The 18,665-nt window shown below is 36.3% G+C and overlaps 1 protein-coding gene across 1 annotated transcript in view; it reads right to left on the minus strand.

Annotated features, from left to right (window-relative positions):
• Positions 1–16,069, minus strand: part of iav (transient receptor potential cation channel subfamily V iav) — a 30,831-nt gene extending 14,762 nt beyond the window's left edge. Inside the window, exons 1-5 of the mRNA XM_011063806.2 lie at positions 14,934–16,069; positions 14,123–14,348; positions 6,730–6,845; positions 3,992–4,228; positions 671–822 (exon numbers count right to left, since the gene is read on the minus strand). Coding sequence (XP_011062108.1) covers positions 671–822; positions 3,992–4,228; positions 6,730–6,845; positions 14,123–14,348; positions 14,934–15,758 — 1,556 coding nt within the window. The 5' untranslated portion in view covers positions 15,759–16,069. The remainder of the gene's footprint in view (positions 1–670; positions 823–3,991; positions 4,229–6,729; positions 6,846–14,122; positions 14,349–14,933) is intronic.
• Positions 16,070–18,665: the final 2,596 nt, after the last annotated feature.

The following is an 18,665-nucleotide window of genomic DNA, read 5'->3' on the forward strand; positions in this document are numbered from 1 at the left end:
CGACATTTGATGGTTATTACCAGACTTTTTTCAGAGTACAGCATAAAACATTTGCAATATTACTGCAATATTACTGAAACGTTGCAATGTTACTGCAGTATTGCTGAAATAATCTGCGCTACATGGATAATATTAAACATCTTCACGTTGCAATTTTATTAGAACTAATAATGGAGAATGTATCCTTTCATAAAAATAGAAGTACGCTTTTTTCAGCTTTACCCTTGATACTGCGAATCTTTTTTTTTTCTTTTATCTTTTTTTTCCCTCGTCAATCTGCCATATTTAGATCCCATTCTTTTTTACGATTACGTAAAAATAACCAATCACGATTATTTTCTGCACGTTGGCGTACGTAATTTTGAGGTATAGCGAAAAAAAAAACGTTAAATTATACCCAAAAGAAGGATTTGCTACATGAGAGAGATACACATTCGATATACTCGGTCCGACAAATAGCTTGCGGTGTATATACGCACAGGTGGCTGTAAACACGTCGCCAGTTTACACGCGGCGATTGTCCGTGGCGCTAAAATGATGCGTGAAACAAATGGGTGGCAGCAATGTAACGAGTGCGACCTGGTCGCGTCGCTCCAGTAAATTGCAACCACTTTAATTTCGCAGCTGCCTCTCCCGCGTCCCTCCGTCCCGTCTCTTGTATATTACTTACCCGGCGAAAAACATAAGAAGAAACCATGAGCCCGGCACAGCGAACATCAGTATCGCATCCTCCGCGTGCCGATCGCCAGCGATACGACATGGAATGCACGCGAGAATGAGCAGATTGCTGATCACGAATATCAACTTGGCCGGTTCGTGGCTCTGAAATGCAAATGCGCGCAGACGAAACGTTAGTGCGGCCTCGTGCACTCTTGTAACGTTTCAGGAACGTCCGCAGGGGAATCGATATTTTCGTGTAATTTCGATACCTCCGTGTAACGAATGCGTTATCACGGCGACGCGACGACGCATAGAGTATTTGCTCGATGGCATATCGAGGATAGATAAACAAAGTATTTCATACGATTGTTTTGTCAACTTTGAGATGATCTTTAAGATATTAGTTTTTGAGAGAGACATTTTATATTTTAATATTAAGATTTTACAAAATTTGAAAAATTTATTTATTACATGTATATATTTATATTATAAATTTCTTCTAAAAAATATATATAAAATACATATTATATCAAATTGTGTGTGAAGAGGAAAAACATTTTTTTTCAAAAAGATTCGATGTTAAGCAATAGTTATGACGTTATGCATGAAGAGCTGAACATTACATTTATCATAGATAAAATATTTTTTATTATTTATATATATGTATATATATATATATATATATATATATATATATATAGACACACACACACACACACATTGATTGGACAAATTACAGATTGGATGTGGCGCGATGACGCAGCTTGTGTAGGTGCGTGTTAACGTTTTTGAACCGTCGTAATATTAATTACCCGCAAATCGAAGCGGATACATGTACTTGCAATAATATATAATACAACGTTATAGCTTATATTTGATTGTATTGAATCAGACCAGCGAATGTGTGCTATATTGATCCTGTACAAGCAATAACCAACATGATATATGTATATACGTGTATAGTCTCTCCTAATTGATAGATATGAATAGATAACCAATAGGCGTGCTAATGCGCCAATGTTTGTATTTTTGTGATATTTATGAGACTTCTTGAACTGGAAAATACGTAATATAATTGCATTAGTATAAATTAATTAATTATAATAATAAATAACAAATACGTTACATTTTACGTAATGTATATTACAAAATAAATTTGATTAGCTGTGATTTCTCTTAAAATAGAAAATAGAATAAAATTGACAAAAAAAATTTAATTGGAAGCTATACATAGTTTATAATTTGCTGGTGGAAAAAATCCATCTTTACTATCGAGGACATATATCGAAATATCATCTCTACCAAAAATGCTTTTAACGCAATCTATCATTATCAACAATGTCTGCCCTGAGATTTATATGATACGAAAAAAATAGCATTGTTAAATTAAAAGTATTAAATTATATGGTTATATTAACACTAACTTTCGTTATAAATTCAATTCATTATAAATTTAATACAAAAATGAGTTTGTCTTTTTATCTATATAATTTGATATAATTATATAACAAACAATATATCGTCTTCAATTATCTATAATATATCTGATTACACAGCCAATAAAGAAAAAAGATAGAAAGAATCCTTCATCAAATTGCTACCGCGTTGCTGTCGACGTTGTTGTTATAATACCGCTATACGTAATGCTTCGATAATCATCGCTCTATCTTTCTCTTATTCTTCGAACTCATTAATGCATGAAAGATTAATACCACGAACGTACAGCTTCCTTCGACAACCGTAGGGTACCTTGGCACATCCATAGATCCGTGATTCGTTACAGTTCATCAGCCTCAGGATTTGCGCAACTGACTACACTTAGCCTAGCATTGCTGCACTGAAATTGCGCCGTTGAGTATCGACATTTGCGAACTAGCACGAAACATCGGGATATTTCATGATTGAAAGAAATGACGAAAATGCAGATGGAAAACTGGAGCATTTTATATATTTACTCAAAGATTTTTAATCTTGTTATATAAAAAAAATTAATTATTTAGAAAAAGAATCCATTAATTTATAAAATTAAATTAATTCTTTTAGAATTAATTTAATTTTCTACGTTTATATATACTTCGTTATAATTGCATCTAGAATTTTATGCAACTTTATGCAAAATAGCCTGAAAGAAAATTACACATCTCTGTATTTCTTTGAAATTACTCCATTTTTCTCTATAAAAATCCCAGTGTGTTTTGTTCGACAAATCACACTTTAAAGTCTTAAATTCCATCTCTTATGTATCTTCAGTTTAATTATATTTCTCTGTTTAACAATGCGAAAGTTAAAGAACTTCGTACTAATTAGAAAATTAAATCTCGGTTAGTTTTCACAGATAATGTACACTCTCCAAAATATCGGGATTTAATACCGTGCGGTGTCTATATAATTTTCACTATATGTTGGTATTAACACCAACACAATGAAAATTATACATATAAACATCACATGGTATTAAATCAATACCGATATTTTTTAGAGTGTAGCTTATAGCGTGGTGAACAAAAGGCTCAGTAATGGATACTTTTTGAATTATAGCTTATCAAAGGTGTATGAGTACAAGTTTTATACTTTTTATACATCATATTTCAAAAACTATCCATTATCGAGCCTTATGTTTGTGACATCTTTGATTCACTACGTTACAAGCTATTATATGTGAAAACTAACTCATTTTGTTAGGATCCAATTTTTTATATACACTGAGAGAAATAATTTTGTTATAGGAACGGATCAAGAGAAAACAAATGTAATATTTGTTAAAAAAACGATTGATTAGTTACTATTGCAAATTAATTATTTCTCATTCATCAATGTAACAAATAATTAATAGTACCGCTTGCAAATAAGAAGCTCATGTACATATATAGAAGTCGTAGACGATCGCAGGATCTCAAATCGTAAGAAATTGATCGATTCTAGACAAAGTACTCTCCCTATATTTGACTGTGATTGATCAGTTTCCTACGACTCCACAATCATCTATTTCTATGTAAACAAGCCTAAAATCTATCCAAAAAATAAGTTAGCTTCTGTTACCAGTAATTGATTAGGTATAGCATACTAGCAGCAATCACAAATCAAATTTGTTGTTACATATTTACCAGTCACTTGTTAAATTGACAAAATTTTTTCTCTCAGTGCAAATAGTGCGGGGTCCTTCGTTAAATCAAGATATCAGGATATCTATTCATATCTTCAGGTATATGATTTAACTAGATTTTCAAATTAATTGTAAACTCGGGATCCTAGATAGTGCTCTCGCGATTTCAAAACGGTTAAACTTCCCTGACGGTGAAGTCATTGCGGCGGGAAAAATGTCCGAGCCTACCAGTTGCTTCAGGAATGATAGCGGACCGACGTTGATCATTTCGCATCCCAGCTGCACCAGGATGTAATTCAGCACGCCCAGCACGGTGATGCACTCCGCCGCGGTGCGGACGACGTCCGTTATCTCCTCGGGCCACTGCAGCAGCACAGCCTCCATGTCCGCGGGCCTGAAGTACATGGCTAAGGACAGCGAGGCCAGGTGAAACACCAAGATAATCAATCGCTTCAGGAACTGCAACTTTTCAGTGGAGAATAGATGTCGGCGTATGCACCCACGGAACTTTCCGCATCGATTGGCCGGAATATAAGAGCAAAGTTTTACGAGCGGTAATATAGGGGCGGACTCGCGAAAATATCGCTGGTCCCGAGGCTGAACTTCAGAGAGGCTTGGATATCGGTCGAGCGTTTGAAAAGATTGATTTATCTCGCATATTTCGTATCGTTTATTCATTGTATCTGTTTTCTCAGATTCGATTTTCTCGGTAATGAGAGCGTAATTTATAATCAGGATCGATAACCTCCGAGATCATTTCATTACGTTGAAATATGACAAAAATAATTTTTTCTCTTTTATATCTAATATCACGCGTCAGTTTCTTCATAAAATTACATCAGTTCCAAATATAACGAAACATAATAAACAATTTGCGAACGGCAGCTCGCGCCACGACATCGTTGCCCGCGTTATCGCGCCATGCTCGTATTATCGCGCATAATCCAGCGCATAACCAAGACGCAACGTTTAACGTCTTTTATTTTATCTTTTGCCTCGCGTGTTATCGCAGCACTTGTTTGTAAAAGTTTGTAATCGCACGCGTTTTGTTTAACGCGTGGATGAAAATATTTTAACGAGCCGCTCCAAGATTGACTCCGGTACGATCCGATAATAGGAAAATCATAGCCAAACGGACACAATAATACTGCATATTGCGTTTACGTGCGGTTCGAGTGTGGCCGTGATTAGTGCCATAAATGGGACACGTTATGGACGCGGTGCAGTTATAATATGCGCGATACGCGTCCGTCTGTTGAAGCCATCGGCGTACGTACGAAAGCTCGTTTGTGGTGCGATCGTAATTGCAATCGGCTCGCCCGTATAACTTCGATAGCCATCGTTTCGAAATCACTGAGCCACCATGGACCCGCGACAGACTGACTTGAAATAACCGGCGCAATTATACCGCCATCGTCGGAAGCCTCATCGACGTCACTCGACCGATCGACCCGAGTGTTCAAGTCGACTCGGTCCAAGTTACAGAGATTCAACGGAGAAAGAGAAAGAGAGAAATCTCTAGTAAACAGCGCGACAATATCTCATACTACAGACTTCTACAGTCGTATCTGCGATAGGCGAAACCGCGTGAAAATTTGATCTCCATTTTATCAATTTTGAATGAACGTTGCGTTATGCGTTATTTTCCTCCCAAAATTTACATTTGCCAATCGTTTAAATCGCTTTAAACGCTTAATTCTTTCCCGAGTCGTTTATGAAGCTATCTAAAATAATGATTTAAAAAATTTACAAGTTTCAAAAACTTCTATACTCTGATAAAAACTATGTTTGATGATATTACCCTGTTTCTTTCATAAATGACCTAAGCAGCTTTGCGAAGTAACATGTTATTTATCGGCAATTGTCCAGGTGGCTCATCTGTTGTCAACTACATAAAATATATAAAGTGAAAAAGCATCGCAACGTGAGCTGCTTTTACGATGTAAGCCGATCTTTTTCAAAGTGCTCGCGTAAAGATTTCCCAAAAATACGGTCTGGCGATGGAAATCTAAAATTGCCTCTTAACAAATAGAAAATATTTTTGACTGTAGGATGTATAGAGGTAGAAGATAGATTCGCCGACGAGATCAAGATTGATTTATCTTTAGATGCTATTTAAGAAATTCGATTAAGGATTTACTTAAAGAAAGTGACAAGCTTTTAGCAGAAAACAATTTTCGAACAACATCAAATAAACTCGATAAATGATTTTTGTTTCTACATTATTTAAATGTTGTTTATGTATTATTTAATAAAAAGATGTCATTTGAAAATTGCATTGGGAAAATCATATTCTATAGTATTTACATATTAAACATCTTAACTTTTAATAGATTTCTTAATACAAAGCACTACTATATTACGCAAAAATATACAAAGTAGCGAAAAAACGCAAAAATATAAAATTGAAGAACTAAAAGAATCAACTCTTTTCTTGATGCTTTGAGTTGTGCACAGAATATAAAAAGAAAAGAAATCTCTCTTTGTTCGACGTAAGAATCAGTTATACTAATACACAATTCAAAGCTCTGAATGAAGCTGCCATTGTTTTATGAAAGAAGAAAGAAAGTCCTGTATATCATAATATATATCAAGCAATATTTTGCATCTAATATTATTTATAAAATTTTCGAATTTTGTATATACTTTTGATCGAATTAATTATTTAAACTATTTTTAAAAAAAGGGGGGAGGCTACTATTTATTCTTTACATTTCGTACTTTATTTCGAAGCTGGATATGGTAGAAAAATTCGGGGAAATACCAGTAAAAGATGAATTAATAAAAGATGAGGTGAGTGCGTATGCCTTGTGATTCTATTGTTACAAAGAGGATCTCGAGTTGTCGGAGCAAAGTCAAGCATAAAACCGAAGAGATGATGAAAAACTTCAAAATATAGTAACGTCTTATAAGAATTATAATTCAGCGAGAAACGAGCGGGAACGCCATCACGTGGACGCACTTACTCGCGCGAAGGTCTTCCATTTTTCCTCAAGTAATCGCTGAATAATACCACCGTCCAGCATGTCCAAGTGCTCCTCCTTCGTACCGTTCAGAATGATAAATAGCGCAGAGTTCCAGTCTGAAATAGAAATTCGGAGAGAGCCATTTGCGGTTAATGGAACATCGCTTTAGGGTTTGTGCCGCGATAATTATGGGTTTTGCATTAGTGAGCGTGCATATAGTGTGATGTATACAGGTGCAGGTGCGAGCAGGACTTTTCGGCATTTTCTCCCCCTCCGACAGAGGAACATCCGGCACGAAAGATTTCCGCTGCAGAGACGGAAATTTTCCGTCGCCGCCATGTGTCGTTGTCGTATACGGTCAAAAGATAAATCCGCCGCGCCATTAAGGTTTATTCGAAAATATTCACGATCGCTAAAGAATACAGCTTTTTCAAAAAATGCCCAATTTATGTATCCGTACATCAATACAACAAACTGGACCATTCCATGGCGAGATGGTCGTTTAAATATTTGAATCACGATTACTGACTTTTAAACATTTTAGCGCGATCAATATAGTACACCTTTCGTCCTGCCAAATCGCATCGTGCAATATTAAGTGCAACGTTCATGTGCAACGTTACTGAGAGACTCGGTTGTGTATTGATCGCATGCATCTGTCGTCGCACTTTGCCCGGCTTTGGCGCGAGTGCTAAAGTAATTGGAACTTGGAGGATTGTATCCTCGGGAGTCCTTAATTACCGCTCGACACGAGCGAAGGTGTACGGTAGCTTGACCCGAAAAACATCGTTTCCCGAATAGAAAACGTCTAAACGCTATTATTTTAGTTATTATTTCGCTATTTTTATATTTATTAATATTGATTTTATTTCTATATAAAATTTTGGGAAATATGTGAAAAAAAAGAAGAAGATTTGAACAGATCTTTAAATAGAAATTTCTAAATTCCAATAACGAAAATCATGACTTGAACATATGTTGTAGCAAACGTTATAGCATTATACTGATTGAGATTCTCAAACGATTACAGATTTATAATTTAAGGAGTGTAATTCGGATGTCAGATAAGTCAAGCGATAAAACGGATTTGGTGCTAATGTCAATATTCTCGATCATCTGATTCTCAATCTTGCATGACGACCGCTGACTGACCTCTTGACTCCAAACCGGTTGGTATATCCACGGTGAAGTTACTAACGCGTGTCCGTTACCGCATCACGTAATTATATCTGACTTTGGAACACAGAGCCACGATAGTTTTCCCCAAGCTTCCTCCCAGTATATCTCGGCCACTACTAATCTCGACCGGACATTGAACCGAACTTAAATAACAAGTACCACTTTGAGCGTTTCATTTTTTATCAATCGGTAGTAATTATTTCGGATTAATCGTGAAATTAATGAGAAAAAAATACTTTCAAAGTACACTTAGAAATGTGACGGTATAATTTATAAATCCATGGGTGCGTTCCGAGTTACACATGAAGCGCATGATATATGCATCATTTTGTTGTTCACGAAATAATAAAGAATAAAACGACACATCATGTTTCATGCGTTTCATGCGTAACTCGGAACCTGTATGTATGATTTTAAATACTAGTACTAATTTAAATCCTAGATTTGGCTTGTCAGATCCAATATTAACATTTCCAGAACATATCCGAGGCGATGATTGAGAAATGGATTATTAATTATTCGAGCGCTAAATCTTGTATCAGTTAGTGTCCCCACATAAACTGTGATATATATATATAAATTGAAATTGAAATAACTTTTTTTTAAACTGGAAAGGCAGGTAAAAACTAGAATGTATAGTTTCCTGGAAGTTTTTTCTATTTGAAAAAAAACTTTCAAGAGAACTCAGTGATGTCAAAACAAATCACAACACAGTGTTGTAGACGTGCTCGTGATTGAATCACATAATTTTGTATCAATCTTTAAATGTCAATGGTTGTGATCGCGAGAAGTAGCTTAAAAAGTATGAGAATGTCGTGAATTTTGTTAGGATTTCGTTAATATTATGGTATTTCCGGGATAGAAAACTTCAATCACTGGACATGGGATCAGCTAAATTCCGGGACTTTCTCAGAAATCCTGGTCAATCCTAACATAGACACGAACAAAATTTTTTTCCAAATAATAAATAAATGTAAAATATATTCAAAGAAACTCTTTCTAAAATCGTAAATAAATATAAAATATTAAAATTGGAAATAACTTACAAAGTTACTTAATTAAGAAAGCTAAGCTTTTAATAAAGCAAAGTTTTAAGTTTGTATAACTTGTTTACAAATCCGGCTTAAGATAAAGAAGAATAATTAATTACGAAAAATAATTTAAAGAATAAATTTGTTACTAGTATTGACTCTATCCATGTAAAATAATTTTTTGTTTAACTCGTTTTTGTAAGCTTTACTCATCTATATCATCTTATTTTCTAAGGCTCTCTGTTATTATCATCGCGATAAAGTTTACGATGTGCGATTCTATGCAGCTCTTGAAGTAGACATCATATTTCTATGTTTTTTCTTTTTTTGAAAAGTCGACAGATTCTGGTATAAATAATAGAAAAAAAAACTTGTAAATTGTGAATACAAATTCAATAGATAATAAAAATTGCGTGAATATCTACTGGATGTCGTCAAATTTGCGAAGATGATTTTTTTAGCGAAAATTTGATTTATATTTGATACTTTCATATTAAAAACTATATGTGTTACAAATTAAAAGTGTCAGTGGAAATTAAAACTTCGCATTTATTTTAAGTAGATATTTTAATAAAAATAAATTAAAAATTGATTGTGATAAGTAGGTAATATATTTTTTTTAAACACTAAAGTTTAAATTTATAAAAAAGTTTTGTAAACTTTATCGTAAATAGAACACTTATTGTTAGTACATAGCTATTGTAGCTGCAATTGCGGATTTCATGGTGCACTTATGTGAGTTTTATAGTGTCATATTATTTACGAGTATAAGTTTCAACAAATCCATTATAAAGAGAAAGGAGAATCGTTTTATTACATACATTTTTGCTTTTTTCATAATACGTCGTGTTACTAAATAATGATAATAAAAAAAAATTGCAAACGTATATTACGTACAAATATTAATAAAAATGTTATTAAAAAGTACAACGAAATTTTATTATAATAGTTTTGTAATATTATTAGGTGTTGGAATTAATTCGTAGCGTTTTTTAATGAAAGAATGTTATTTATTTCACATGAGCATTAAAAAATACATTAATGAAAGTACTTCCCATCACTTGTAAAACGCTACGAATTAATTCCAACACCTAATATATAACATAACGATTTATATAAACCACATATTTCTATAGAAATACCTAGAAATCGTTATCTCTGTAAGATGAGTGTCAGTCATTGAAGTCAATTCAACTAATTTAATAGGAGAAAGGATGTCATCTTTACCCAGTCGTGATTAAATTATAGTATACCGAAATATATCATTATAGATTTTATTTTTATGCATTTGCAATGAAGCATATTTATATGCCATTTTCCTATTTGTGCAAAAATAAAAATGTAAGAAAAGTATTTAGTTCTCATCTTTTAATCATAAAAGACGTAATTATATCAGGTAATCTTTACATTCTATAATATAGCAATTCACAATACAGGTTAACACCAATACCCTTAAAGCACCACAAAGCACTATGTGATGACCGGATAAATATGGCGTCCCGGCTTTAGCTTAATCCGTAATAAACTACATGTTAACGATCTAAGTATTACTACGGAAATCTGTGATAAACTAATTTACCTAATCGTTGAACATGTGGTCTATAATTTTAACTAAAATCATTAATCACACTTAATGTTAAGCTTTATTAGCATTATCAATTTTAAAACTCATAAAACAAATACGTTTCTTGAATTATAATACGAAAAATAATTTTAAATTAAAAGATTCTTTATATTTTTATTTCATTTTAAGATTCTTTATTTTAGTCATTTTTATATTTTCCATTTATATATAACTACAATATTTTTCATGGAATTACAACTTTATATTAAACTTCTCAAATTTTTTAAATAATTTTTAATAAACTAGAATGTGGAAAATTTTGGTATACGAACTCAAATATATATTTTTCTCCTCACATATACACAAACATTGGACAAATTTTATATCACGAGTTGTTTAAAACTCGAAAGCTGCCGTAGTCTTCTTATGTAACGTCGCTTACGTGTGAAGGAAAAGTCTGAAATAAGAGCTTGTGCAACGTGAAAGATGGTAAGCGTCTTAACGATCGCGCATCGTCAGGAATCTGTTCCCGGTCAAGAATACCGTAAGCGGTTCAGCGGAGCATCGTAGTGATCACACGTTCGATATACTTTCATCGTCACGATGCGATTTCTCGCAGAGGCTAATCCTTTTGCACTCAAGAATATATAAATACAACACATAAATGTCCCTCTCTCTCTCTCTCTCTCTTCAATAAAGGAGAGTATAAAGAGCCTGCGATAAAAATTGCAACATTCCTTAATTTTTATTTTGAAACTTTTCTAATCGCATTCAAACGCCACGCTTATACTTTTCGTATCTGTGTTCCCAACAGAATTGTTCTTAATTAACTCAACAAAAAATGACGGCGTTGATTGCGCGCGAGTTGTCTCAGAGTTACAGTCAGTTTCTAGTGCGACGATGATATCGGAAGTTACGAAAACTAACATTTTCTGCGAGCGTTGCGTAGCCCTCGAATTAAAACGGGAAAAAAACAACGTCGGCAGGGCCGAGACGAGGGAAATGGCTTTTCCGTTGAAAGCTCGACCTTTGACCGCCATCACTGAGGCTCTTTTGGCCAACCGCCATCATCGTCCAACCCTCATCCTTCGACTGTCTCTCTCCCTCTCTCTCTTTCTCTCTTCTCGCTCGCTCGCTCTCTTTCCTTTCCCTTGCTCTTTCACTCTAACCTTGGTTTGGAGTAATTAAGCGTACCCGTAGGAGAGAGGTACCGAAAGTTCGGTTCGCCTCGATATAGCACTGTCCTCTCGCCACCCTGGTTACTTTCCTCCATCCGGGCAGCCCCGCCGACGATGCGACCATCGCCACCCTTTGCGAAATCGACGCGAGGTCGACGCTCGTGCCTTAGTGGAGACGCCCATGCTAGCTACGAGGGAATAGATATAGGCGGTGGCTAGGAAGGATCGAAGGGATAATGGATTCCGAAACTAAATGAAACGCAAGCTCCGACGCGCCGCACCGCGTCGGCGTCGGCGTCGGGTCCGCGGCTAATCTCGAAACTTCGTTAAATGCCCGTAATTGCATCTCCTACGACCCACTACACTCCCAGGCATCCGCGTCGCGCTTCGCGGTATTCCTACTCGCGAACAATCCAGGGAAAACCTGAAACAGGTAACGACGAACGCATCTATTTCTCGGCAACGCTTCCCAGTTCCAAACTTCGATACAATTTCACGCAAGTTCGACTGACGGTCCTCTTAAAATGCGAACGGCAGCATGCAAAACTTTACTCCTCCCCTGTTCCCTGCGGTTCTTTGTTGGGAAATTTGGTGACATGACAAATGGGAAAGTAAAATTGAATTGCATCGTCTACCTGGACAGGACACTTCTATGAGGATATCACTATAGCTGGTTCACATTCGAATCTGGATAGGTATTCGTTGACAATTCTTTATAGCGTTTCAAAGATCAGTTACTTCGTTAGATCGAATTAATTTGAGATCTACGTCGTAAACTTCAGGATTGTATTCTGTAGTAAAGTTTGGTTTAATACTTAAAGTTTCGTACGAAACTCTCTCTCTCTCTCTCTCTCTCTCTCTCTCTCTCTCTCTTTAGATTTAGAGAGTATTGTCTCTCTCTCTCTCTCTCTAGATTTAGATTGTATTGTCATTGATTGTCACTAATTACTTTGATAAAATAAACTTGTATCCGGCACTCAAAACGGAAACACGTTAATATGCAGAAATCTTTTAATAAAAAACTTGTATACATAAAATTAAATGTACCATGTATAAATCATTGGCATCAAATTACGTCGCTGCAGTTTGCATCGCGCTCCCCGGAACGGTTTCATTTATCTCATCGGATACCAATTAAACGAGAAATCGACTTCGATTCTAAATTATCGTCAAAGGCAGAGAAATAATATCGATAACGACGGTAAGAGTGGCGACGATAACGAGCCAATATCAGCTAGTTTTTACCGGAGAGTGGCGTGTTATTCGCATGTTGGGCGAAGTTGTTGGCAGTATGGTTTACTATCCGCCTGTGCTCTACGTTCGATGTAGGAAAACTTTGTGAAATTTCTTTTTTTTTTTCTCTCGGAAACTTCGCAACCCGATTTTGTCCTCGATTTTGTCCTTGTATCCAATTTTACGGGGAAAGATAGTCCCTTCTTGTTTTCGCTATATTGGTCCTTTTTTTCTCTCTCGTTCTTCTCTCCTTTTTCTTCTCCTGTCGTCTACACTCGTGTCGCAATTTTTGTTCTATTGCCACCTTCTTCTTGTTGGGACACTTTACACGGAGGTAAGCCGTTGAAAATCGTGAGAACAATTTTACATAAGTTGCGCATATGATGCAGCGCAAAAAAACTCAACGCGGAATAATTTACCGAATATTTTAAAGACGTTTTCAAGAATGCACTGTATTCCCGCGGTACGTTATAATATTCAAATTTAAAAAAAGAAGCAAGCGAAAAGAATAGGATAGCGTAGAGAGTAAAGTGAAATTAAAGCATTTTATTTTATATATGAGAGTAAAATCTTCTTTTAAAAATAATAAATGAACGAAAAATGTTAAAAAGAGGGATGAATTATAAACACCAGAAATCAAAAGCAAGATAAATTTCTAAATAGTACACTACTGAAAATATTACTTAAATATTTCTTGTGACTAGGAACTGAAGAAAAATGTTATAAAACTAAAGATTTCAATTAAATCAAATATTTCTTTTAAAATACTAAGCATACATGTATAAGAATGATTTGATTATTCTTATAATTAAGGCACAAACCTTGATTTTTTAGTAATAAAAAGACAAATATTATTTATTAAGCACTTTAGAATTGCATCCTCTCAAAAGCGCTCAAAACAATACATGATTAACAACAACAAAAAATATAAAAAATATTCAGAATTAAATTAAGCTATAACATGATATAAAAAATATACAAAAAATAACATAATACAAAAAAAGAATTAACGAGAATCTCTCCTTTACACTACAGTGTCACTACTGAGGGTGCTACTATTATTTAGAAACATTTCAGCCTTGACTCGTCCCAATTAACTCAGGAACATGCGATAAAGTAAGGGTCTACTTGACGCATGATTCGGTGGATCGTAGATAACGATTCTCATAGAGCCGGATTGGCGTAATTCGATTAGCTTTACGACGTACTTGTTCTGCCATCGGGCAACAGCGTGTCGAGAGCATTGAGAGGGTACGCCGAGCAAGTGATATTACTGTAACGCCAAAACTCCCGCGCGGACAGCTCCAACATCTCACGGAAGACCTCGGCACGCCCCAGCTGGCAGGCGAGTGTCAACGGGGTCAGGCCCGCGGCATTCACAATTCCATTGCGAGCAGGAAGCTTCGGATGTCGCAATGCGTAGCCGAACATGTCCTACGTCAAATAACAGTTCTCTACGCGAGTCGTTTTGCAACGGTGGACCATGTTGGCAGAAATGTCAATATCCGTGTTTTATTATCTCGGGACGAAATAAAAAAAATGTATGGATGACATAAGTAGAATTAGAAAAAAATGTTAATCTCTAAAGAGGTGTAAAAATATTACTGCTGAAATGACAGTAGTAAAATCTATTTAAAAATATTTCCACTTTTACCAGTACGCAGTAACATTTATTTAACACTAGAAGTTAAACACCAAGGTTTCTTATTTATGAAACAGACCAAGTGAATAAATTATGAAAGTAAAGAAAAGGATGAAAATCAAATATTTTATCAATATAAAAGCCGTAATATTGAATAATTAAAAATTTTTAGAATCTTGTGTCTTTCGTCCTTTATAAAAAATAGAATATTAATATAAAAGAATATAAACGATCAATAATGACTGTTTATGGTACTTTTTGTTAACTGAGATGTTACACAGAAAAAAAAGGAAAATTTAAAAAAATGAGAGATAATTATCAAAAAAAATCATCGCAGATTTCTGAAGTCTAGTTTTTACGTTTAGGTCAATACGCACCAATTTGTCGCAAACTACGACCATGTGCAAAATCATATTTCCAAAAGTATCCTGCTCGTCAGGATCAGCGCCGGAATCAAGCAGCAGGTTGTAGACGCTCTCATTAGCGCAGCAGGCGGCCCAGGCGAGAGGATACTCTCCCAGATACGCGAGACCCTCGTAATCGGTATTTCTGGCGGGATTCATCCTTTGCTGATCCCGCGGCAGGAAGAAGCTACCGATGGCCCGCTGCGAGATAATCGCGCCCGCCTCGACCAGATCCTGCACGAGCTCGTTGTTCGCATAGGCGATCGCCAGATGAAGAGCACTCGCACCCAGATACTCTTCGCCCTCGACGACGTCAATAGCTAGCCGCGGAAAACACTTGAGCAGTATGCGCGCTATTCTAGTATGCATCCGCGTGTCACATATGATAAGAACATGCAACAAGGTCTCGCCCAGCGAGCCTCTGTACTGCATCTGCCAGCAGGCTTCATGATCATTCCACTGCGCTAGTGGATCAAAACGCGACAGCGAGGCCTCGATCGGCAACACGACTTGCTCGAGGTCACGAAATTTCCAACGTAGATACTCGGCACGATTGATTATCTGGCCTTTGCCATCCATATACATCAGGATACCAAATTGCTCGCGGATCAGCTTCTCCACCTCAGGCTGACCGCCCTGGTTGTACGCCTCGATTAGCTCACCGCCCTTCTTGTAGTTCGCCAATCGATACAATAAACACTGGTCCTCGTTGCTTGCCTGGCTGATCACGCGGTCGAGGATCGAACCGGCGTTGACCTGGCTGTTGCGACCAACGCGGCACGAGCAAACACCACCCATTCAGACATATCCCTTCGCTATCGGTTGAGAAAAACACCGAAAGCTCCGCACTGTCGCAGCTGCTATCCACCACTACTTGGTTTAAGCTTGATTTTTCTCGATTGTTCATCAGCCAACGTCACCCGAACGGAATTCCTCTCGAGTGTCTTCAGACGTTCTCAAGGTCGAGCAGCACGCCATTTCCGTCGAGATAAAGCGAAAAACCACTTCGCCGTACGGCTACTCGCGACCGACTCCATTGATATAACACTCGAGATTCTCTTACCCCCTGACAAGAGGGTGGCACAGGTAGAGAGAGAGCAAGAGTGCTGGTATTTGTGCTATAGCAACCAGCCGATCCATAAGCGGTACCTGGTGCAGACGGACACGACAGGGTCACCACCACCACCACCACCACCACCACCACTACCGCCACCACCATCACCATCACCACCAACTTCTCTGCTGTGAAAATTGGGAACGTTTTTACGGAAACAAATTTATCAAAGACACGCTGCTAGAAGGTGAACATGTGAAACGTCGATTTAGAAACGATGATTTAGAGCGTGTCGTATAACGAGTTAATTTTAAAGCATAATTTCAACCGATTCGGTTCTCGATCGGGCAATTCGGCAAAGTGGCGAAGACCATGACTTACTGATAATCCGTATGTCGATCGCACGACCTTAACACATTTTCCATCCGGCTGCATACATGCGCAAATGTTTCTCAAGACCGACTGCAAGGACGAGTGCACTATCGCGTGAAAATAAGGATACGAAAAGAAATATGAGGTATAAATAATATATTATATATACGAAAAATGCTGTTATAATTATTGGCTACGACAAAAGTTAAATTTACTACTATGAAATGGAGTATAATTATAGATAAATGAACGATATTAATCTCGGTACGTTATAGTACTGTTTTTATTAATTTAATCGGCATAAAAATATTAATTGCATTTTTTTCGTTGTTTCGTATGCAGTCGTTCGCACCGGGACCTGGTTTCGCGCTTCATTACATCCATATTTACGATGGGAATGTTGAAATCAATTTCCCATCCCCCCAAGTCCGAATAAAACAGAATTACGCGCGACGTGCATCTCTGTTTGAAGTGCATTCGTATTTAACCGAAACGCAGCGAACATTCCATTCTCATCGTATTGGAACACTGCAATAATACATATATTGTTACGTTGCGTGCGCCTAGAATTAGTATCACGTCGATACCATACAAAATACTAAGCTATCGAGGAGAGATTATGGTATCTCAAGCTTAAACGATACAAACGCGGCGCCCGCTATTGACTCGGGCGTGAAAAGCTGTTCGTTTATTTTTTAAGGATAAATTCTCTTTTATTCTTTCGCGAGAAATTAAACGATTTCACATAACGAGGCATGACTTTCTATACGGCGTGTATTTCATCGCCGCAGACAAATCGTCGTTGTCCTCGTTTGGTGAATGGTATAGCCAATGTATTATACAGCACGGTCACGCTATTGTAAATTGATGCCTCGTCATCCTCCGGATAACTGCGAAAAAAAAGAACACTCTTTTTCAATTCGACGTTTCACCGACGAGCGTCGCCGGATGGATCGAATCGACGTGTGTGGTGTAACAGTGAATGGCGGAAACTACAGATGATATGTATTATATTCTGTCACATGAATATCTCATTCATATGCAGAAGTAAGTGTTTAAGTAAGTAGACATTTTGCGAGTGCAGACGTTTAATGCTTTCGCAATTGGAGAATCCAAGGCAAGTGTCTGAATGGAGTTGCGAAATTCTTGCGAAAGTTTAGTTAATCTCGGAAGTAAAGTTAATATATTCATTATATTCATTATATTAACATATTTATTAATGACACGCGTTGCTGACATATTAATGTATATTCATTAGCTGAAATAGTACGATTAATCGCAGGGTTAAACTAGTTTGCAATCGGAAATCTTAATGCTACGTAACAATGAAAATATTTTTGTAGAACGTTCCAAATAATTGCTTTTCTGATAATATTTTCGATTCTTTTTATTATTATTTTATTTTTAGATAAATGCTATATATATTGTTTATTCTTTGCTATCGTTTTTATTCCAAATATTTGTTAGCCTAAAAAAGATTTTTTCCCCATTATATCGGCGAAATGTGCGTAACTGTTTCCGGGGATTAAAATATTTTTGAAAATATTGTTAAACCATGCGCTTTCATTCACCGGCCCTTTCAATTAATACATTGTTTATGCAATTCGATATGCAAACTCACTTTTTTTCTGTTCGTTGCCGAGCGACCGCAACAATACCGTGAGTTTGCCCAACGTGATAAACTTCCAAATTTACACAGGCGCGGTAGAATCTAGGGAAAGAGATAACGTTTGCTGGTATCTGACGCCGTAATATATACAATAAAATGTATTCCCGCAAACTGTCACGCTGGTTTGACAAACGCGAGAGACTCCGTAATATATTCAACATCTATATATATGTATACAAATATGAACGAGAGGATTATCGTCAAATGTCGAATTGACGCAAAGTTACGGCCACGACTGCGTAATTTATTCGTGAGCCGCGTATATTTGATCGTATTACTTTTTGTAATAAATTAAAAAAAATACGATATGAATTCGGACTGATGAGGATAAATCTAATTAAATAGAGAGAGAAATCCTAAATACATTCGATCAAAGTGGATCTTAATGCTTAAATTGTTCTGTGTAAATTTATGTACATACAGTGTACAGAGTACAAAAAAAGTATCCGTACAGAGAAAATATTTTATAAAAAAACTTTATTTTTAAAAAATAAATATTATCCAGCGAGAAATGAGTCATCGAATTCTTGTTGAATCGATGATTTTAACACCAATTTGACGTCGATTTGACGTTTAGTTAACGATCATTTCTTATTGGATAATTAACAAT

Source organism: Acromyrmex echinatior, chromosome 19 (assembly GCF_024713525.1).
Source record: "Acromyrmex echinatior isolate Ae372 chromosome 19, ASM2471352v2, whole genome shotgun sequence".
NCBI lineage: Eukaryota > Metazoa > Arthropoda > Insecta > Hymenoptera > Formicidae > Acromyrmex > Acromyrmex echinatior.